Here is a 24,296-nt window from a genome sequence, read left to right as displayed (position 1 = left end):
ATAGGAACCAGTACTAAATGATTGAAGAAGAGTGCAGTCATATTTATTTTTAGCTGGTTTAAGTGGAAACTAATTGCTCCCATTTGGGATTGGCATACAGTAGGTTGTAAAAAGAAGGATAAATGTGTGGTATATGCATGCTCTACAGTAAGTGGGGCCGTGCGTGAGACACATTAGAGAAGGGCTGCAGACATTCTCCTGCGCTGGGGAACATTCATTTTCCTTTACAGCAAAGTGGAAGTGGACCTGAAATATAATACAGACAGCCTCCAAATAGTGACTGTGAGTCCATGAGAGGGTTATTGTGGATGGATTAGCGATGTCAGCAGACCCAAGCAGAATAAGGCAGAAGATTTAACCCCTAGTTTACTGACTCACTCACTCACTCACTGAGACCTGAGAGCAGATCACTTGTCCTGCTGGTTGCCAGTCCTGGGTTTTATTACATTTCCTGTATTATGAATATTCTTTCTTATTACTATTGTGCAACTCAGGCAGGAGTGAAATTACAGGCATTATTAACATTAGACAGGTAGATAGATTACATTTACAATTAGGCATGCTTATAATTCAAAGGTAGAGGCACAGCACACAGTCACACTAAAGAATCAAGGAGCGCAGCTAACATTTATTGACTTGGCAAATACAATTCAAAGTTGCTGAAGTATGTCCACTGTTTTGTCATGCAAATCACATTGTGAAAAACGCTGTAATAAAGGTTGCTACATTTACTGAAATAAATTGCTTAACGTAAACTTTGTAAGTAAGAAAATGGAGTGTCCAGTGTGAAAACACAACACGAGATAATATAGTAGTGTAGCATCCGAAGTAGCACTATAGCATTAAAATGTTCAACACCAAAAAATGTGAGTTACAAGCTCTTGCTGTGTCTAAAAAATAAAAATAAATAAATCCAAATATGGATTTTTGAGTAACAACTGGAATGCATAATCAATGAGACTACGGAGTCTGTATCATCTGATCTGAAACAGTCATCTGAACGTCATTCGTCATCTCAAACTTCATCATTGATGATGCAAGCAATTGTCTGAATCATTAATGCACAGATCAACTACTTCAGGGCAGTTTTTTTTCTATTCGTGTGAGATGCGATATATCCCATTGGGCATTATTTGTGCGTGGTTATTAAAAACCGGAAATTAATGGTAACATTTTACTTTCAGCTAAAAGTAGGAGGAGGGGGGATGATCGTTCAAACTGGGCGTTGACTCGTTACATAGTGTCCCGGTTTTTCCAACGTTTCTTTCAATGGATTAAATGAATGTTCTATTTTTTTCCAGTGAAGGGAATTTGGCAACAAAGCAGATTGTTTTTCTCCAGAGACCTTTCCTACCCCGAAAGAAAAAGGAATCGAAGGTAACTGATCTCGCATTCCTCAGCTTGTTTCTCTTGGCAGTAATGTGATATTATAATAGGTTTTCCATAGAAACATGTGATGCAGTTTGTCTAATTTCATACGACCCAACTAGACAGGTTTTGTTTGCAGAAGCATAAACATTTAAAGTGCTGGTAAAATACTGTAATACTGGTGCACTCACCACTCAGAGACACGTGTGCAGTAGAACATTTAACCCAGAAAGAGCTCCCTACCGGTACTTTAAATTGAAATCCAGAAAATATTCGGATAACGTTATAAAACCTCACCTCAGTGTAGGCTGGCTGTGCTGAGACTACTCTGTATAATCTAACAGCTTGCACCTGAACCGCATCATTTTAGGTTAAACGTTAGTCAGTTCTGAATAAAGCCATTGTTTTAACCGTGCATGGGAGAAGTTTCTTTTCACATTATTACAAAGCAGATATAAATTTAGCATTTGTTTGTAATCAAAAATAGCTTGCCTTCCCAGATGCTCGAGCTCAGATTTTTATTTCATCATTTTTCCTTTCTTTTTTTTTTTCCCCAGAAATTAAGCTTCAAGACACGAAGCAAGCTAAATAAAAAAGCAATCAAAGATGTGACAAACCGGAACCAGAAAACAAACACATCAAACCTGAAAGAGAATGAGCAGGAGGACCAGAACATTCTAGAAGATCTGCAGAAAGAGAATGAGAAAGAACCAGAACAGGAAGACAGAAAAAACAGCATGGAGAAACTCAGTCCAAATAAAGCAGAGACACAAGCTACAGGAAAAGACAAGGAGAGCGCAACAGAGAAAGAGATAGACAATGAGACAACTGCACCGGAACAGAACCCAGAATCACAACATACTGAAACCAGCAGTGGAAATGAGAGGGGCAGTTGTGATGGTTGTGATGCCTCTGAAGAAGCTGTCCAGGAGACGTGTGCAACAGACACTTCATACGAGACCAGCTGTGCCCCTGAAATCAGCTGTGATTGTGATTAGCAACCAGAACTGCAGTCCTCCATCCCTTAGAAAACAGAGAAAATGGCAACCAATAATCACCTGTAAGGAGAAAGTGTTGAACAGCACTCACAGTAACCCGTTCTCTTCACTCTCCAGATAAGCACACTCAGCAGGACAGTCTTGTTGTGAACTGCAGGCCTTTTGAGGATGATAGAAATGTTCAGCCAGAAACAATGAGACATTTTCGAAACCTTGGCACAGATACTTTGGGTTGCTTTTTTAACCCAATGAGGCACAAAGGATACGAAACTAAAGATGGCTGTTAAAGGGGGACATGCTCTATTGCAAACTGTACATTTCACCAATAACCTACAATACATACGCAGAATTCAGGCTTTAAAAGCTTTCTAATATGGAAACCAATTACTTTTAGTGTACTGGTACGACAAAAATAGTTTAGTCATACCCTTAATTAAACATAAGAAACTGTAAGTTGCACTGTAAGTTTGCTTTCTTTAAAATACAGCTTCTTTTCAAAGTATAAGGTAATCATATATGGCTGTGGTTGTTTCCTGTGGTATGCATTAGGGCTTAAACTATTGCGTGCAAGTGCAAGCACACTGCCACTGTGGTTTCTACAGTCTAGCTGAACTGTAGTGCTTTCTGTAAATTCAACATTTGTGAAGATTTTGGTCTCTTAATATTAGGTATGTGTCTTAATGGTAAGCAGTGTCTTGTATTGTGCAGAAATGTTTTAACACTATGCATCAGGTACAGCAACAGTATATAGGGTTCTGGATAATATAGAATTCTAAACAATATAAATATATACATTTTCTCATTGTAAGCGTCAATAAGCACAGATCAAAAACACGTTCTAATTAAACTCATTTAATAAGCTTTTTGAAATATTACTAAACTACCACAGCACTAAAAAGGTGAGGTGTGTCATTGTTAGAAACAAAAAAGCAGAAAATAATGAAAACGAACATTGGGAAAGTAAAGTGGACCCTTAGATTCATGGTGTTGAAATGCCATTATAAAGGGTTACCGTGGTAATTTTGCAATTTTCCCATACCAGGGTTTGCCGTATTTTAAAATATTCTTTACCATGCTTACCCATACTTTCACTGTGCTTAATTACACTTTGCTATGTTTTTCTATGGTAAACTTGTGCAAGGGTACTTACAGCTGTAATACAAAATAATGGGTTTATCTACTTGTAAAAAGCATTGTATTTAACGTGTTTGGAACACCACTTGCTATGGTTATCTCTACACTACTAACGCAGTGCGTGAATTATCATGTTTATACAGATGCAAATTATTTTATGTGAGCAGTACTCTATGCCAGTGTTTGGTCATATTTACATATTTTAATTAGCCTGTCGGGGACGTATTTTCATTAGGCATGTTTCCTTTTTAAGTATGAAATACACCGTTTTTGAAAAACAAGTTAATTGAATCTACGAAAGAGAATGTATAATCTGCATAAATTAAATGTATCATAAATCATCAGTAATGTACATTAAAAAAAAAAAGAATAATCTAACTAATCTAGTATGCGATCCTAAATGCAACTGAAGAAGTCTGTTTAAAGTAGGTGAGAAACAGCATTACTGTGGATAAGAACAGCGTGGTTTTAAAGCACTGGCGTTTTCTTTCAATTCTCTTGATTTTAAATAAAGTCTCTGTTGACCACCTGACCTAGACGGGTCCAGCCTTTGATAAGAAACAGCTTGGCAAATACTACAACAGAATTAGAGAACAATTGTGAAAACATGGATGAAGATGACCTTTTTGTCACGATTTGAGTAGAGTGACCCGTTGCTAAGATACCAACCTATCTAAACTGCCACATATTCAGACTGCTGTTCTCTGGATCCTTATTGGTTGGGTAGAAGGTTTATTTTTATTTATTTATTTATTTTTTAACTCACTTCACATGCATTATGGTAAATGTAGTTCTGAATACTTGGGAACGTCGACTAAGATACTAGTGTACCATATATATTGTAGCGATCTCGGTTCCCGCAGGCAGGCGCATCACACAGGGCGAGGCGAACCCGGGACCTCTCGCACTAAAGCAGGGGTGCCCAATCCTGGTCCTGGAGGGCCGGTGTCCTGGATTTTGTTCCAACTGTCCCCTAAATTACTTAATTGGACCAATGAAGCACTTATTAGAAGCTTAATTGGTCCAGTTAAGCAATTTAGTGTACAACTGGAACAAAAACCAGGAGGCACCCTTGCACTAACATAGCGACGATACCCCTGTACAAGAGAGCCGGCTCCTTTGCAAGGAAAATATATCGGGCTTATGTCTTTGTATGTGATTATGTCACCTACCAGCACTGCTACTATATATATATATAACTATATATATATATATATATATATATATATATATATATATATATATATATATATATATATATATATATATGCTGTTTGAATGACAACACAACCGACTGTTCACAACCGACATTCTGCTTTTGCATTTCCTGCAGTCTACATTCCCATTTGATTACATCACTGTACTCTATATGTATATAATGATATAGATGGTAAGCATTATGTTAGGAGACCTGACTTGTCATGTTTCTGCTGAGAAATCATGAATATTTTTAGTCCACGCTGTACAAGAAAGGTAATTACTACTCCTGTTCAGGTGGTTCTAATTTTAAACTGTCGTCCTTTTTTAGAAATTATTTACTGAGAAACTGCTTTGTAGTTAAGTTTGTAACAACAGCAGCCTTCTTTATACACAATTATTTGAAACAGGCTTTTCAAGTATTTCTGTTTTTGTCCAGGTTTGTCCTGCTTGATACTTGTTTTGATATGCTTTTTTCGTGGCTTTGAAAAAAACAAAACAAGCATTTGATGTCAAGTAAAGTGTATTTGAGTCAAGTACTATTGTATATTGGTCTACAGTTGTAATAGCAGTGGTCACGTATACCGGCTGTAAACTATATAATACGTGTCACCTCTGCCTATGGGACTACACTGTGTACTGATGTTTTTAAGACATTGCCTTGTTTTGTTCTGGTACATTTAAGAACAACACAATACATATTTACAATCCATTGTCTAAAATGTGTATATTAAAATAAATGTTTGTATCCTGTTTTTTTTTTTTTTTTTTTTTTTTTTAAAATAAACAGGATCTTACATTATACAGCTTATTGGGATAGTGTTACAGATATATTTCACATAGGAAAAAAAAAAAAGATTCCTTCACTGTTATCAAAAAAGACCACATGTAACAGACGTTGCCCTAAAACCCGTAACAAATACAGTCTCCTCAATTTGCAACCTTTGGGTGTAATTGCATGGTTCTGATCAGGAAATGAAAGAAAACAGCATTTGCATTGACAAAAAATAAAGGAAATGCGGTTTTATGAGAATTTGAGACCTGCAAGATGTTTTCTCATCAGATTATTGCGTTTCAGTACCAGGAACTGGGGAAGTGTGGGTTATTATGTGCTAGGATGCATCGCCATGGTGACTTTTCATTTGTAGCGGTATTCACTGCAGAGGTGGGGTATTTATATTACTGACACATTTGTTCATGCTGGGATCTCTGAGAGAAACTAGATCTACATAATAAGTGTATTTAAGGACAAAGCATAGAAAGATCTTCAGATAAAAACAGCCTATTTATACTGTTTTCTTCTCTCAGGTTCCCTTGCTTGAACTGGTATTATCACTTGAGAATATCAAATAGGTTCAGGGTATGAAGCTGCTTTCAAAAGTTTAGCATACAGTAAAGGCATTCACTCACACAGAGCTGGATCTTTCTATATGGACTGCCTTCAGAAGAAATACTGTAGCTTTCAAGTCTTAAAGAAAACTCAAATCATTGCATTTGTACTTCTTTAACTCAAGAATCAAAATACAAAGAGCTGAGCTTCAAACAATACCTCTCCCACAGAGATAATCACCCTCTAACTGACACAGCTTCTCATAGGAGACTCACCATGTGGTTTTCATTTTACTGAAGACAATGTATATGCTATATTGGAGGTCTACTGCTATCAAAGTGAAGTGAAATATTGCGTGTTACTGATTTCCAGCACTTATTTAGGTTAATTATTGATAGGAACTTTGTTCACATGAACAACCTATTAGCATCAGAAGAAAAAAAAAAAAAGCAGCAAACAATGCCACCAAACAGGTAAAAATATCAATATGGTTATCATTTAGGACTGCATTTGTTAAGATAAAAAGAAAATAGATATAATAGATAGTCGAGCAATGGTAAGGGATAAGCAAGGCTCCAGACAGACAGTTCCAACAGGGAAGGCAAGCTCGTTGTCATTCAGGTTTCAGGTTCTTTAGCCAGAGTCCAACCACCAAATCCAAACCAGTGGGCAAGCAGGAAAGACGGCCCACCATAGCCCTGGTCAGCAGCAAAGGTCAAGAAGGTTCCAGAGTGCTCTGAAAGCAAACAGCTGCTGCCCTTATATAAGACTGCTGTGGGGGGGCTAAGTGGTTGGGAATGAGCTACAGCTGCGGGCCTAATTAGGCATCAACTAGTCTAATTGATCTCTAACCGTTTTCTATCCACCCCATAGGTCCTAGCCTGCCAAGAGCACCCCCTGCTGACCCTGCTGTGAGCTGCCTCACACACACACACACACATATATATATATATATATATATATATATATATATATATATATATTATATATATATATATATATATATATATATATATATACACACACACACGGGTGAAGGCTATATATTCGTTTTCAATCACTGGACAACACCCACACCCATAATATAGAAATGTTAATCAGTGATCAACAAAATGAGACTATGTTTAAAAATAAAAAATAAATAAAAAAGATGTAAAGCTGGTACATTCGGATCCAGGCAAACCTGGAAAAAGAGATAACGACATGGAACGTCTGTATAGCACTGAAACACTACGTTTAAAAAAACGGAATTATACTGCTGAACCTCGTCTTCTTTAATATTAGCATCACAATGGCATCCATGTATTATAAAAAATAATAAATGTGCCTTTTCAGTGAGTTAAAAGAAAACAATTCCATCCCGGGCTTGTGACAGTTTATAAATTCAAGTTTATGGGTCGAAGTTGAACTTCAAGTTTATGACATCACAGCAAACCTAGATGAAATTATTTCCGTGTAAAACACTGAAGCACATCTATTATTTTTATATATATATCTTATATTTGGTTCATATTTACTAGATGTGACTGAAAAATGACAAACTCTTTTAGAACAGGTGCAGTGCCTTTTTAGTTTGCTGATTAACAACTGACATCACGAAGATGCTGCAAAACGATCTGTCGATCTCGGGCAGGTGTTGTGACTCTTAGTCTCCCAGTTCGTGGCCTGACATTGACAGAGTGTGTCTGGTTATACCGTCTCGCCAGGTTTCAAATTGCTGGCTGTGAGCACCCAAGACAGTGAGCCACAGTACGCTGCCCTAGTCCAGCCTCCAAGATGCCGATTGCACGAAGGCGCTACTCTTAACAGACGTGGCATATTGTTTTTTTTATTGCTTTTATTCAAGCTTGCAATTCAACAGCTGAAAACACAAAATGCATGTGCTTCAGTCACTCCAGCCTGTCATGGTCAAGGATGAATGATCGAGTAATTAAAAATAAACCAAAAACATTTAGTTAATGTCCATCATTTATATACCTTTTTTTTTTTTCTCAAAATAAATGTTATAATAGTGATAAGTTTCTTTTGATGCTCGAGATATATAAACAAACATAAACATATATGAAGTGTTCCTGAGATTTACATTCCCACTACGCATTAGGATATGTGTTGCAATAATGTTTTAGTCACAATGATAAGATAAGCAGATCTGACTGGCTGAATATGTGCTTGGTTGGCAGGTGCTTCTATTTCCAAGACAACTGAAATTACTGATATCTCATGAGGGTTGGTTTCAATGTGATGTGATCATTTCTAAGTGTAATCAAAAGAAATATGTTCTGACCAGCCCGTTGTATGTTGATTAAGTTTAGGGTTTGACACATAACATAATGGCATGCATAACATACTTTAACAGCTTCTGAAAATGCCCCCACCCCCCAGAAAGTTTAAAAACTGGCCTGATGTTTTAAATGTTTTTATTTTCTGTAGTTACAAATACCAAACTAACACAAATTGTTACCAAGTGGTAAGCCATACTTCCTTAAAACTGCAATACCTTTTTAATAAAGCTGTTCTGTTTGAAGGGCTGTTAAGGAGAACACTTGTTACAAAAGTAAGATCAACTTGAGGGAAAGAAGAATGTACACAGAGTCACCAGCAGATAAAAGCTGCACAAAACCTAAAAGCAGTCCTACAAAACTCTGCTTTACCTCACATTTTAAGACAGCGGTGGTAGGCTTACTCAGCTTTTTCTCCAATGCAAACTTTAAATAGTTCAAAACCTCAAATGAAATATTGTACCCATAATGTTTATATACATATATATATATATAAATATATATATATATATATATATATATATATATATAATATATATATATATATATATATATATATATAGTTTAGCAATGTTATTATTCTAGTTTGTAAAAAGCAAAACTTGGAACATTTTCTCTGACATGTTATCCTTTAACTCTAATGCTTCAAGTGATTCCTGGTGCAATAGCAGCATTACACACTGCATAAAACACATGTTCATTTTAGAGGCACAGTATTTTGAATAAGGAATTACAAGTAAGACTAAGACGTCTTAAAAATGTATATTAACAGAGAGAATAGAATACATATGTTAGAATAGATGTCACTAGTTTCAAAATTCATTAAAAAAAAAAAACAATAATAGAAAATCAGTAAAAACATTTAAAATAATAAAAGTTATACAAATAATATTTTTGATAAAACAAGAATTTCTGCATTTCCAAAACATTATTTCCAAGAGGTATATTTCACAACACTTAAAAAAGGTGTTTTTTTTTTTTCTTTTAGCCCACAAACATAATAAACACAAAAAAGTGAACAGCCTTCAGGCCTCATGGTCACAAAGTGCTAACCTGGCATAGCTTGTACTGCAGGACTACTGGTTGTGAACATTCCCATTACTGCCTCAATGCATTGTCCTCAGTGTCTGCTGTTGACTACCACCACTTCTCAAAGAGAATTCTCTCTTTCGAAACCCCCAAGTGTTCTAACTGCCCAGAGACTGACTCGATCATGGGAGGAGGGCCGCAGATGTAACACAGGCTGTTATTTGATATGTGTTTCTCCAAGATCTCTTCAGATATTCTTCCCTCTGCAAAAAAATGAATTCCATTCCACAGCAGAAACATTTATACAATATGTTGGTTTTCCTTTTTGCATTTAAAAAGGTAGTTTAAAATGTGTTCCAGGAAAGGGTTTGGTTGAGAAACAAATTACAAAGGAGCTTGGAATGCCTTCTTAGAAATATTATATATACATAATTTTTTTTATTTTTTTTTATTTTACATCACCAGCTTCAGGACCTGCCATTTGAATGTACACAGAGGTCTGCATGCTTTTTGAAGCAAGTTAACATTCAGCACTAATATTCTATAATGCTGATATACATGTATATCTGATTCTTTATAGGTGAAAACATGTTGAGTGGTCTACAGAAACGATACCAGGATCCCCCATGCTACAGCATTATATTTGAAATATTTGCATATCCAATTAACATTTGCCTATCCATTAACAAAAAACAAATGAAGAAAAAAAAAGGATTCTCTGTACATTAAGAAGGAGACCAGTAACAGTGTTATTAAAGTGAGTAAGAGGTGAGTTTGGGAATTTAAAGCATTGGCACTCCTTTCTGTAATAACAAAGACAAATCGATTTTGCTGCTTGCCTGGCTGACACCAACTCATTTATTTTTAAACAATGCAGCGACATACCCTAACCAAGAGGGACAGGCGTTACTATTATTATTATTATTATTATTATTATTATTATTATTATTATTTATTATTATTATCTGACAGACTGCGGTTTTACTCAGCATGGTTTTAGAGCTAGTAGCCTGGTGCTTATCCAGATTCCCATCTCTATCTTCAGTATAACTTACCCGTTATGTATGGTCCAAGCTCTTCCCCGATTTCTGTCTCCTGCTGTGTAACGTAGAAGTCACATGCGATCTTGCCTGGAAACTCTTGCGCAACCCCGATTATAGTACTCTGAAAAGTGAGCAACAGCAGCGTTAGCAACATTTTATATGACAGTCACATGAAGCTAGGGTTAGTACTTTCAACCAAAAGTAACAGTAATTACACTTTAAAAATGCATGCACTATTCAATCTAAAATACGTATCCAGAAGCTTTCTAGCAATTTCCAGTAGGAGGAATCTGTAAATGTATTAATTCAACTGAAATGTAGTGCAGGACAGCATAGTGCACATTTTTCTTTGCCAGGTCATTTTTGTCACATGTGTTCTTCTAAACACTACAGCAAACTGTGTGACCAATTGCAGAATAAGAAGAATGTGCAAACTTTACAATGGCTTGAATTCCAAAAGCATGCTTTGATGCTGCACTGCAAGTGTCCTGTGACTCCTGGTACAGAGTTGTGTTTCTGAATAGGTGCAATTCCAGGTTGTATGATTTCTCTTTAGTTTACACATAATATCACCAATTTCAAAATTATCTATGTTATATAGAGGTACCACAGGAAGGCTAGCATACCCGCCCAGGAGACATACAACACAATAACAATACAAATAACAAATCCTTCCATTACGAACCTTAAAAAGCAGTTCCTGTGTATTTTTTGCAGAGTAGCACAGCTGCACTGCTCCTGGCTCATACCCCCAGCCCTGGCTAGCCCTCAGCCGGTGGAGGTCAGCCACATGCAGCAGTATGGCGTACAAGGGGTTAATCCCAACTCCACCAGCCACCAGCAGCAGCTCCACCTCAGGCTCAGAAGGTACAGGGTTGAAATAGAAATCCCCTCCCACACGCAAGGCTACTTCAGAGTCCAGGGTGCACTGTGGGGAAAACACAGGATATTATTAGAGATAAAGAGCAGAAGGAAACCATTTAAAGCAGGCCTCCAAAAAGGAGGAACTATAGCTAGCAGCTCAATGTGGAATTTGAAAGGTCCCAAACCACCTATATTTTCATCAGCCTGCACTCTATACTGTATGCCGAGTAAAACCGCAGTTGGCAGGCACCTTGTGCTGATACAGTGGGAAATAGATTAGATGTTGGAAACAAATTATGTCATTTAAAAGTATATTTAAAAAACACAGGTGAAACGATGCAGGGTGTTAGTCTAATATTTATATTCTTAGTCAAAAACAGGCTGATGGCTTCTAACATCTACAAATCAGTTTTTTGGCAAGTCTTTAGAAGTTAATGCAGGTGTCAATTCTAAATAATAAGGATAAAATATGAAATGGTCTTTAATGATAAAAGATGGCTCTTAAACAGGTAACTCATAAATATTTTGCTCAAGCAATATGAACTAAAATGTTTTCTTAAAATGATACATTCAAAGTCTATTTTTATTCCAGCATTTTGTTTTATATTTTTTAATTTTTACTATGGTGAAGCGTGTTTTAGTTTGTGCAGGAAACAGTGAGAGATCTGTAATGATTTACAGGTTGAGTCTAGATCTTGCTGCCACTGGTTATCTTCTCCTCTCCATTTACTGAAGAGGAATATGCCGGTTCCAACTCTTGGGCTTGCCCAACACACTCAGCAATGTCAATATAAAACTCAAGCACACATCTTATTTAAAAAAACAAACATTTCACTTCACACATTAAAAAGATGGAAGTTCCTTCTTCCAGGTCAAGCCAAGGACCCAAGCAGAAAAAAAAAAATAATAATCCAGTGCAAAATTTAATAATCAGACTACTTAAGTGTTGCACCTTAACATGAAAATAAACAAATAAATAAATAAATAAATATGGCCTTCTGACAGCTTTCTTCACAAAATAATGAAACAGAAATAAATAAATAAATAAATAAAATTATGAGTGCATTTGGTTTTGCTGTATGACAGTCACAACAGTCTGCAGTACACAATAATCATTTTATTGCTGAAACTGAAGGGAACAGTTGGCTTGAGAGTTTTCCAAAAGAGATTGACCATTATTCCCTATAGCTGCATGGTTTTCCTTTTGAGTACATATGGTGTTCTGAGGATGCATGAACGATGTATTGTACTCCAAATTCATTTGGATGGATTTTAAATCCAGTGGCTGCTGCTTAGAATACAACTTCAGGGTTACACTATCTTAACATATGAAATGTCTGGAGTTTACAGCACATGTGGGAAACGGTGATAAGATAAACAGACTGGACACTTTACAGCAACCCTATTATTTATTCATTCTGGTCTTACCTCAAGCTATGCAATTCCATAGCAATTAGAATGCGTCTCTCTTTGATTTGCTATATTACAAATTGCACACAAGCACATTCTTGTTGTAAGCACAAGTTACAATAACATATCAAAAAACAAAACACTAAACATCTAAAACAAGACAATGCAACCAATTACTTTTCATCACAATTTCACATACCAGTGATTGCAATCTTACTTTCAGTACTTAGATTGTGACTTCTGTAATATACAGTGTAAGGGATTGGTCAATAAAAACTCATACAATGTGGGAAAGACAATGTAAACAAACTGGTGGGTAACAAAGTGTTAAATAACATAAAGTGTTTGGGATTAAAACTGACAGGAGTTTTAATTAACATTAGAGTATTAACACATAAACTTGTGTTAATGAAGGAAGCTTAAAAACAAATACATTTGGTCTAAAAGTACTAAATATAATAAATACATTTATCTGGGGATGACACACAAAGGCATTAAGATTATGTGGAAGCTACTGGAGTCAGGCTTGGCTCCAGTTTGAATTAATTGTTAAATTTAGTGCTTTGTCAATGGTTTAACAATGTAATTGATTATCACTTAAAAGCTCTGTGTTTGTGAGTGTTTGGGCGAGGGGAACGTAGAGTTTTATTGGCGATATGGAGAAAATTATTTGTTATTGAATTGCTGGTAAGCAGACACATTGGAACAGGTATTTGGATTACGATTCTGGATTTTGGATTTTGATTTGGTTTTGCTGACGAGGGAAGAGGCTTAGTCTGTCTCGTATTTAAGTAGTAACATCAACTGTTTAGTTAGGGCCCAAGAATGGGTTAGGTTTTTGTTTTGTTTATATATATTTTGATTGAGGAAAAAATACTTGTGGCACAGATACAATCCATCACAACTTCCACTGTTTTGCCAGAGGACATTCAAAATGTGAAAACTAAAACTGAAAAAGCTTGTGTGCCATGACAAGTAATGAACATTTAATTATTCATAACACAATTCTTCATTCTGCTGTCTCAGAAACATATTCATTGTTGGCTTTTGTTTTGCAGAAGTAGATTTTTTTTTAAAGTGATTATTTCATTTAAGCAAATTGGTATTAGTTAGCTGTTTTACAGTTCAGCTGAAGTCCTGCTGGACTGCAGCCCTGGTGAGTAATGTTCAAGACACTGGACACTTGCAAAAGCTTGCCATAGCCTGATAGATGGATACATGTGTGTGTGTGTGTGTAATTATATATATGTGTGTGTGTGTACATATATATATATATATACACACAGTGCCTTGCAAAAGTATTCAGACCTCTGACCAATTCTCTCATATTACTGAATTACAAATGGTACATTGAAATTTCGTTCTGTTCGATATTTTATTTTAAAACACTTAAATTCAAAATCAAGTATTGTAAGGTGACATTGGTTTTATGTTGGGAAATATTTTTAAGAAAAATAAAAAACTGAAATATCTTGCTTGCATAAGTATTCAACCCCCACACATTAATATTTGGTAGAGCCACCTTTCGCTGCAATAACAACTTTAAGTCTTTTGGGGTAAGTATGTACCAGCTTTGCACACAGTGTCGGAGTGATACTGGCCAATTCTTCTTGGCAGATTTACTCCAGGTTGTTCAGGTTGGTTGGACGACGCTTGTGCACCACAATTTTCAAATAGTGCCACAGATTCTCAATGGGATTGAGATCAGGACTTTGACTGGGTCACTGTAGGACATTCGCCTTTTTGTTCTTGAGCCACTCCAGTGTTGCTTTGGCCTTGTGCTTGGGATCATTGTCCTGCTGAAAGGTGAATTTCCTCCCAAGCTTCAGTTTTTTTGCAGACTGAAGCAGATTCTCTTGCAGTATTTTCCTGTATTTTGCTCCATCCATTCTTCCTTCAATTGTAACAAGATGCCCAGTCTCTGCTGATGAGACGCATCCCCACAGCATGATGCTGCCACCACCATACTTCACTGTAGTGATGGTGTGTCTTGAGGCATGGGCAGTGTTAGGTTTGTGCCACATATAGCGCTTTGAGTTTAGCTCTATCTTGGTCTCATCTGACCACAAAACCTTTTCCCACATCGCAGCTGGGTCACTCTCATGCTTTCTGGCAAACTCCAGACGTGCTTTCAGATGTTTTGAGTAACGGCTTCTTTCTTGCCACCCTCCCATACAGGACAGTGTTATGCAGAGCTCTTGATATGGTTGACTGGTGCACCATTACTCCACTCCCAGCCACTGAACTCTGTAACTCCTTCAAAGTGATTGTTGGCCTCTCTGTGGCTTCTCTCACAAGTCTCCTTCTTGTTTGAGCGTTGAGTTTTGAGGGACGGCCTTTTCTTGGCAGTGCCTGGGTGCTGTGATGCAGCTTCCACTTCCTGATTATTGATCCAACTGTGCTCACTGGGATATCCAAACACTTGAATATTATTTTGTACCCTTTCCCTAATCTATGCATTTGTATTACTTTATCTGTAACTTCTGTAGAATGCTCTTTGGTCTTCATTTTCCTTCAGATTCACAGCCTTACCAATGATCCTTCAACAGTGGGGTTTTTATCCAGAAAATGTGACAGCAACTTCAATGGTTCACAGGTGGAGGCCAATGGTAAGGTAATTGTGTCCTCATTAGGGCAATTTCTTTCATCGGTGCAAACTGGGAACTTCCACGGCACAGGGGTTGAATACTTATGCAAGTAAGAAATTTCGGTTTTTTATTTTTCTTAAAAATATTTCCCAACACAAAACCAATGTCACCTTACAATAATTGATTCGAGTTTCAGTTTTTAAAAATAAAATATCAAATAGAACGAAATTTCAATGTACCATTTGTAACACTGTAATATGAGAGAATTGGTCATGGGTCTGAATACTTTTGCAAGGCACTGTATGTATATGTATGTATACACATATGCTGCCAAATGAAAGTGCTAAACAGCTTGTTCAAAGAAACACTGCATATGTAGCTACTGCTGATGCTTTCCAAACATACTGCTGGCTCTTTTGTAGGTTGGCTAAAAGCAAGCTAACAGTAAATGCATCTAATGAAATATTGATCACACTATTTCATCAGGGCTAGGAGATTCAGATGGGCCTTTTTCACTTGGCAAACCAGTACTTTGGGATACTTTCTGAATGCTAAAATACAGGTTGAACTTAATTTGTCCTATTTAATGATACACTTTTTATAATGGAATGTTACTGAAAGAAAACACTAGCTTTTGCAAGGGTTTCTAAAATGTCCTGATACATTTCCACTGCATCTAAAAGCCCAATCTAATTCATCCAACAGAATCAAGCATCTGGTCATTTTGCAGAGAATCGTTCTACTGTACCTTACTGTCCTCTAGGTAATAGGATTGTTGATTGCATCTGTGTTATCCTAGAGAAATAATAAAATAGCCTAAACAAATGTTTTATTTTGCAGAATGCACTTTGAATGAATGAAGTGGTTTGTTGGTCCAGAACCCTCATCTTTATTTTTGAAGCTCTGAGATCTACTGTAAAATGTGGCATGGTTGAAATGCTTTTTTTAAAAGACATATTTAGAAATCAGAATTCATTTGCTAGTGGTACTAAGCTAACACTGTGCCAGAATACAAATTGTCTTGAAAGATTTGGACACAGCACAGATAATGTAATAAATTATAGAAAAGGTCAGCACCAGTGGCGCAAAGAAGGGGGGGGGGGGGGGGGGGGGGGGGGATCTCAGAGGAATAGAGCCCTCTCCCTTGGCCGTAGACGCTACTACAAATTCATGATGGTACAGTCACAGTTACACAAACATATTTTATGGAAGCAGTGTGGCAACCGTTGTTTCCAACAACAAATCAAAACCGTGAATGCACGCAGCTTACAAAATGCGGAAAGGTGCTTGCCTATGGCTACACGTGTTGCTTCTGGAAGGAATATTTGCATACAGAACTGTGCGGGATGCCGGGACTTCTGCTTGTTTCCCCCGGGACTGTTTTTTTGCGGGACTGCATCTAAGCTGTGCGTGCAACCCCAGGACTGCTGCAAGCTTGCACCTGCTGTGACCTTCCCCTGGGCACAGGAAAAGAGATGCATGACTTGGGTGCACCTGGCGGGACACGGAAGCAGTTGGTTGAGTTTTACGGAAGAGAAGACCCCGCCTCTCAGAGGGCATCGTGATTACGTATCATTTCAAGTGGAACAGCCGACTGTCAACGAAGGAACCTTCTGAGCTGCATTACGTCTTCGCTTAGATGCAGCGGAGGAGAAAGTCAAGCAAAACTTTCAATCCACTCCCGATAATGCATCATACCTGAGCTACAACATTCAAAACAAAATAATAGTGGCTATCTGCCATCAAATTCAACAACAAATTGTTGCCCATGTTTTGAGAGCTGAGTTCTTTGCATTGCACATATCCCAAAACGAGCAGCTGAGTATCTCTGTACGCTAGATTCACAAGGATTCCATAGTTAAGAATGTTTTAACATACATCGACGTGGAGGATACAACCAGCACTGGCTTATCTTTTGTAATTCTTCAGGAGCTGGCAAAACGTGGCCTCAATTTGGAATTGCTCTGTGGACAAGGCTATAATGGAGCCAGCGCCATGACCATTACACCTAATTTTACTTTGGTGATGAAGTCGTCCAGGGGAACTGCTCTTCATAACAGTGGAATCTGTTGCTCTCGCATTCACTGTGTAGCTGCACTTGCTCTAAAACCTGAACATTTGTTGATTAAAAATAAAAATATATATTTTTGTATCTTTGGCTGTTGAATGAGTCCACCTCAAATGGGAACTTGTATTCCTGTACTATACACTTATTGAACGTGTTTGTTTAAGGCGCAGTATTTGTTGTATTTTATTTCATTGTAGGTGTATCAGTCAGGTGTGGCACAGCCTGTTGTGGCTGATGCTGAAGTAGACAGGTGGCGCTTCAAAATGGGAAAATGTTCCAGCAGAAGAAATGCAATAGAAACCAATGGCACAATCTATCCTAATGTCGCTCGGCTACTGAGAATTCCGGCTACGCTGCGTATCAACTACTAGGGCAGAGAGATCCTTCACCACATTCTCGGAATAAAGAGCTGTACACGCTCAACTATGGGGGTGCATCACACTGTGCATTTCGGTGGAGAATGTGAGTGTGACTGACATTCTTGCTGATGCCTTGATTTTGTACTTTAACATTTTCTGGACCTCTGCTACTCCCCCCATAGGATTTAATGTGAACCTACCCCTGTGTTGTTTTACCAAAGCACTCCCACAACAATGCGCAATTCTAAGAAAGAAAACAAACATATTTTTGTTCAATTTGATGCCAGAACTAAATGCCAGCTGTGATTAGAGAACTTCTTCCAAAGTTTTCCAATGGGAATTGCTTTCTTGTTTCCATGATTGCTGTGTTTCAAATCCCAGTTACAGTGCAGTAGTATACAGTTTGTATATCATGCATTTCTCACATTTAGGGTTGCCTGGCTCCTGCTTCCACTTGGCCCTGAACCCTAGTTTAAACGAGACCTCGGTCTCAGGGGGCAATGTTTCAACATGAAAAAAGCAGGATGTATGGCCTTCTTTCTCAGCTAGATGGTTACCTCAGTATGTACCCAGTGGGCAGGGGGATGTTTGCTGTACTTGACAGCTAGCTCCAAGACTCCCTCTCTTTTCAACAGCCCAGGGGATGAGCAGATTGAAAAACCACCAACCTTCGGAACTCCAGGGACAAAGAAATCCACCCTAAAACATGAAATAATATTATTGTATCAGGGAAAATAATAGGAGTGGTTTGCAAGTGTTTTCAGGGTTCATGTGTAATGCATAATGTATGTTTTTTCTGGTAATTGCAATGACAAAATCAAGACATTCAGTTTATGAAAAAATAAAATCTGTTTAGCATTAAGGACTTGACAAGATGTGGCAGCTTGCAGAAAATATAATACTGTCTACATACTACATTTGAGCTGAATGTTTCAGTGGCTGGAAACCACTTTGCCTCTGGATTAAATCTGACTGGTCAAATGTATTGATTACCCAATGAAGAATGATAAACTTCAGTTTCCATCAATGTACAATTGTATTGCTGTGTGTCTCTTACACATGTGGCTTTCCAAATTAATCCAGATATGTATTGAATTAATATACTAACACCTTTCCCATGGAAATTGCTATCTTTTTATATTTTATTGTTGGCAGAAGGAAGACAGTTACATTTCAATTAAGCTTTATTTTAAATTTTAGCACACAATAATTATGTCTACAAAACCCTGAATAATAAATAAATACATATGTAATGTAAAAAACATTGCAACTCAAATATAAAAAAAAAAAAAAACTGTTTAAATCTACCATATACAGTCTATGGGTTATCAGTGCAATTCAATGGCAGTTACAAATATCTCATCATTTGTAGAAAATAGCCATGCCCCAGTGTTGCAGGACTTTTTATAACACAAGGTTGTCAACTTCAACTTTATCTGCAGCGCCGTCTTGTGGGTATTTAAGGTAATACATGCAAAGAAAATAAGGCTAAAATGTCAGGTTCTAGCGCACAGAGGTCTGCTCGGGACTGAATTTTAAGCCCGACCCAATCATACTCAATCCGAAACCGACCGAGCCAGTGCAAGCACATCTTTTTTTGGACCCAACCCGACACAATTAAGCGCTTGCAACTAAGGCACTGTGTTGTGTAAAATCTGATGACACCTTGCAATGTAAACATACTGATAAATGAATGAATACACACTAATAATGAATCATATCTAATTTAGTTCATAATTTACCTGCTGTCCAGATAAAGAAAACAAGGGTTAAAAATTACAGATGAACATTACGGCCTATTCACAAAATGAAAGGATTTTTTTTTTTTTAATTTTCTGTTAAGATCGCAAGCTCTAAATTTTCAGTCGAAAAGTAGTCTGCATACTTCAGTGTAAACTTCATCACGTTCATGGCTAGGCAGCATTTGGAGATGATTATATTTAGGCCAGAGAAATACTGCTATCTTGTGTAAGTCGCTTATTTCCACTTTTTTTCAAGCCTTTCGCTGTGTCGCTGTTGACAACTGCTTGCACTGGAAAATCTGGAGCAAGTGGCTGGTAATGTCGTTCAAGTTTCTCAAACCAAGTTCAGTGTAGGGTACGCATCTCCTGCAGGTTCACTCTGAGCTTCATAAAATAGTTATTGGAATGAAACTAAAAACTGCAACATATCCGCAAGTCATTGGCAAGTCACTGCTATATAGTGTATTTTACGATAGTAAACCTGTCCGTATGTCAGCTATCATTAATCACTTCCTCTTTAGTATCTCATTAATCGGAGGAATTCGTTCTTTTCTTTTCTGTTCAGCCTCGTTGATGCTGGACTCGGATACGCTGACACGCTGCTTGCTGATGATCAGCCGTAGAGTGTAAGAGCCTGGAGACTGTAAGCGCTCTGCGGTACATTTATGGGTGCAATATTTTAGTAAATAAATCTTTTATAAAGTTCCAATAAAAAAAAAATTAATCTGGATAAACATTACAATCACTATTCGTGATTGCATTAACGCATTAAAGACGAGTCAGTCATTAAAATGTTACACTTTCTTTTTCTTGTCCTTTATCCTGCTTTTAAATGCAAAAGTAAGAACTGGGGTAATTTAAAAGCCCATTTAGTTGTTTCACAGCAAAACACAGTAAATGAAACAGATTGTATTACTACTGTAGTACTGTTAATACAGTATACCATTTATTTCACAAACATAAACAAATTGAAATTTCAATGATCGCTCGTTGCCAGTCTGTCCGGGTTCACCAATCCTGGAGCCTGCTTTCATTTTACACGCAACGTTACAATATGTAATTTTAGGAAAATCATATTCTTCTAAATATTGTACTGTTTACTAGAAGGGGGGGCACAGCAAAAAAAAAAAAAAATCTCTGAAGGGGGGAGCAGCAAAAAAAGTTTGGGAACCCCTGTTCTAGAAGTACTAGATCCAATTTAATTCCAAGCGCTAAATTCTTAAAGCCTTTTTACTCCAAATCATCACTTTCTACTCTTTTAATGTCTGTATTCTAAACAGAGAACTCACCATTGTCCAGCTTTGAAACTGAAGTCTTTGTTTCTTATTGCCAGCCGAAGTCTTTTGACTGTATCAGACTCGACTACAATCCCACATACTGTTGCCGGAGAGAGAATCTGGAATGATAAAACAAGCTTTAGGTCATGTTAAAATGCCCTACACTGATTCAGGTCTGAAGCACTGTTTGCCTTTCATAAAATGCACCCCATTGCAAAAAAGATACTTGGTATTACAAATCAGACAGACCTTTCACAAGTGACCTTTCGCTTGCATTTGAAACATTTGTCCAATTTTTATAACCAGTTTGTTTTTAGCACTGCTGACTTTGTTAAATGTTTTTGACAGCCATTGTTATTATTATTATTCAGTTTTAAAGACCAAGAAATGAAAAATCTTGCATTGTTTTCCAAATTTAGCTCCAAAAATAACAGATTAACTACAAATTCCTGACTAATATTGTACTGTGATTTCTGAAACACGTGCTGTATATAGGTGATCATTATCCTGTTTTTCAAGCAAAGGCTAGACAGAACGTCCAATTTTAAAACTGTTACACTATGTGAAGTTTTACTTCAAGGCAGAAACTACAGCATAATCTTTCAACTTTCATGACTAAAACCCTTGTCCCCGGTGTCATTTTTTGAGTTAAGGTGAAGGACCCAAGGCAGTATGAACCTGGCATCACATTCCAGGTCAAGATCATAACAGTGAGAAATTAAAAAAAACAAAACATATCAAAAATGCTAAAATATGTTACCGTTGAGCTCATTTTAGATGAAGAATTAACAGAGGCTCTGGCTGGCTAAAAATCATGAGACAGCACATGCCTTTCACTCTCTGGTGCAAAGTTCACCCTAGGAATGACAGAGCACTTGCGTTGTTACACTGCAGAACAAACCATATTGCCACATCTTGTTTCTAGCATTTAAAATGAAACTGACCTCCTGTCTGAAGTTATTAGCAGTTCTCTCCAGGTGGTCTGTTTTTCTATGCGATGTCATTTTTCTGCAAAAAGGATCATATAAAACATTAAAGGCCTATCCCATTCTGTACTATATAAAAGCATTTGACAAATCCAAATGTACTTTTCATTTAAGTCACAAGCACTGGTGAAGCAAAATCCTTTAACAAAACAGAAATAACAAATGGATTATCAGACGTTTTGGTCTGGTTCTGTACAGTAGTATTATTTACTAGCTGATTTAAACTCAATCAATTACAAAACAGAACTGTTCAAAACACACTCTTCCAAAACGCACATTTCTAACTTGTCTATTTTTTCCCCATGTTATCCATTACCTTGTTGTCACCTAGACCATGAAAGTGTCATGCAACACAAATTCAGATCAGATGATACATGTATTGTGCATACAAGCCACTAATCAGGCCATTTTGTTAAACAATAAGAATCCTCACATGACTCCAACAATGGCCACCCTTTTCCAGATTGTGAACTCACCTATTGAGTGTGCAGCTACACAAAGCCCTGGTCATCAACAGCACTGACGCACGCTGCCCAGGGAAGTGTCCAGCAGTCCTGCTCAATAAATGGTGAACCGCTGCTCCAGCACTGGCCATGGCAAGCAGCTTAATTGGTTACAATCACTGCCTGCAAGTGAATTAGTAAAGAAAAAAGGGAAATCACCTTTTTTTTTTTTTTTCAAACCTCTTCTAAGGCAAAACAAAATGAAATAACTACCAGTCATGGATTAGCTACTGAATAAAATCTTCTAACTGAGTACAGTATGTAATTGTATAGGGTTGCAAGGTTCGGAACATTATTAATCTCTCAAGGGTTTCTTACAGTTATTGTATTCTGTGCTTATTTAGCATGGGTTATACACATGAATCTCTCAGTTCTACATGTGAACCCTCCCTGCCGAGCCGCAGCACCACTCCCCTGTTAACATGTATGTTGATTAATCTAGATGGCTGTAAGGACTATGTATGATCCCTTGTGTCTAAGTGTAATAATATTGGATTGCCTACAAACACATGTGTATAGATCCCGTAACACTTTAGTTTATGTATCCGTCATAAGAGATTATAAACAATAGCAAAAAAAAAAAAGAAAAAATGGCAAAAGTGTATAATAACTGTATTGCAAAAATAAAGCAGCCCCATACAATTGGTCAGACAAGACAGACAGGCAGACAAAGACAAACAGACCTGAAAAGACAGGCAGACTATATCTGTTATAACAGCTTATAAACAACAGCAAAAAAAAAAAAAAATTGTGGTAAGAGTACAAGTCTTATTATGATTAGTCATAATCTATAATTGTTAACAGCATAATTAATAACACGTTCATAGACTGTTAATGGACACCTAACTAAAATGTTACCCATATCCCTTCACTCTCCAAACCTACTGGATACTCCTGTCTAAACAAGTTACTCACAAGTAGTCCAATTTAGATTCAATCATTTATCCCTGCTATGACTGTGTAACACAGCAGGGATACACAAACTGTTTTAGAGTTGAATGTTTAGTTTTTTTGAACGGCTGAAACATTAAAGCAATTAAGAGGCCAGTTCACATGATAGTACAACATTAAATAATGTCACTCTTCAGACAGTGTCATTGAAGTGCACTGTATGTGTGTCACTGGAGAGTTTGTTTCTCTGGACATTTTACTCACTCAGAAAGGAAAAATACAAATTCAATGAAAAATGCCCATAAAAAACAAAGTCACATACAAGACACAAAAAAGGCTACTATCTTTTATTGAGTTTGTACAAGAACAAATGTAATATAAAAAGAAACACTTGTGGTAATAAAACATAAGACACTTTGAATAATTAAACAGCACTCTCTCTCAAGAACTAAGTAGATACTTGCTATTTATTTTTTACTGTTACAATCTGTTCATTCTTTTCAACAAATTCACCTGCATTTACTTTAAAACAGCGCCCTCTCCCAATTTAACAAAGCGGTAATGACTCCCCCTAGTGGTTACACAGGGAATCCTTCCACATATGTACACATCATGTCCTGTAACCAAGAGTTATGAAACACAAGGGCCAGGATCATTATTTGTTTTTTTTATTTACCCTTGGTGTCTGGATGAAACAACCTGATTTTGAACCAAGCTGCTCTGAAGACAAAGGGTAATTTCAACAAATTCAAACACTGTAAATATCAACACTGTTTACTGGATTCCCGTAAGGCTTAGCAAGGTTATTAAAAACAATATCATAAATAAATGAATAAAACATCTAACAGTTCTTGTGTGTCGGTGTATTATTTAACTGATGTAAATGACACCTGTAGAGCTTAGATTTCAGAGTCAAGCAAGCAATTTACTGCTGCAGCATGCAGTAATTCACTTAAAACGTGTTTTATGACCGGCACAAAGATACAATTTAACTGTAAAAATGCAGCGTGACGTACCTGCTTCCACAGATCTTGTAACTTCAAATGAGATATTTAAATCTTCATAGACTTAGCTTTTCTTTTTTGCTAGATACAGCAATTAACCTTCTTTACGCGTGACCCTGTCAAACTCCACTGACACCGGAAATAGTTACCGGCTTCTGAGCTATCCCTGAAGCTCAAACTGAAAGCGCCCTTGTCACGTGTTGTCTCAGAAGCAGGGTTGCCAGTT

At 37.1% G+C, this 24,296-nt stretch overlaps 2 protein-coding genes across 5 annotated transcripts in view; one reads left to right on the top strand and one right to left on the bottom strand.

Moving 5' to 3' along the window:
- LOC121313652 (raftlin-like) overlaps positions 1–4,409 on the top strand; it is a 48,936-nt gene extending 44,527 nt beyond the window's left edge. For all 3 annotated transcript variants that reach the window (XM_041246394.1, XM_041246395.1, XM_041246393.1), the window contains exons 9-10: positions 1,302–1,377; positions 1,926–4,409. In XM_041246394.1, coding sequence (XP_041102328.1) covers positions 1,302–1,377; positions 1,926–2,366 — 517 coding nt within the window. In that variant the 3' untranslated portion in view covers positions 2,367–4,409. The remainder of the gene's footprint in view (positions 1–1,301; positions 1,378–1,925) is intronic.
- A 4,021-nt stretch (positions 4,410–8,430) lies between these two features.
- Positions 8,431–24,203, bottom strand: oxnad1 (oxidoreductase NAD-binding domain containing 1). Of its 2 annotated transcripts, XM_041246390.1 has the most exons (8): positions 24,083–24,203; positions 22,149–22,298; positions 21,631–21,694; positions 20,699–20,805; positions 18,225–18,366; positions 11,064–11,306; positions 10,391–10,499; positions 8,431–9,598 (listed from the first exon to the last, which is right to left on the bottom strand). In XM_041246390.1, exons 2-8 carry the CDS (start codon positions 22,265–22,267, stop codon positions 9,444–9,446), a joined length of 939 nt encoding a protein of 312 aa, XP_041102324.1. In that variant the 5' UTR covers positions 22,268–22,298; positions 24,083–24,203; the 3' UTR covers positions 8,431–9,443. The 2 variants fall into 2 exon arrangements, with proteins under 2 accessions (XP_041102324.1, XP_041102325.1); XM_041246391.1 differs by lacking the exons at positions 21,631–21,694; positions 22,149–22,298; positions 24,083–24,203 and adding an exon at positions 21,447–21,535.
- Positions 24,204–24,296: the final 93 nt, after the last annotated feature.

Source organism: Polyodon spathula, chromosome 3 (assembly GCF_017654505.1).
Source record: "Polyodon spathula isolate WHYD16114869_AA chromosome 3, ASM1765450v1, whole genome shotgun sequence".
Lineage (NCBI taxonomy): Eukaryota > Metazoa > Chordata > Actinopteri > Acipenseriformes > Polyodontidae > Polyodon > Polyodon spathula.
Note: the sequence above shows the minus strand (reverse complement) of the source record. Positions and strands in the feature narration are given on the sequence as shown.

Coding starts and splice junctions, on each gene's coding strand:
- oxnad1 (XM_041246390.1), bottom strand. CDS start 22,267: ATGGCCAGTGCTGGAGCAGCGGTTCACCATTTATTGAGCAGGACTGCT. Junction 18,367..20,698: donor AGTTTCAAAGCTGGACAATG/GTGAGTTCTCTG, acceptor TTCATGTTTTAG/GGTGGATTTCTTTGTCCCTG. Junction 9,599..10,390: donor GCTTGGACCATACATAACGG/GTAAGTTATACT, acceptor ATTTTTTTGCAG/AGGGAAGAATATCTGAAGAG.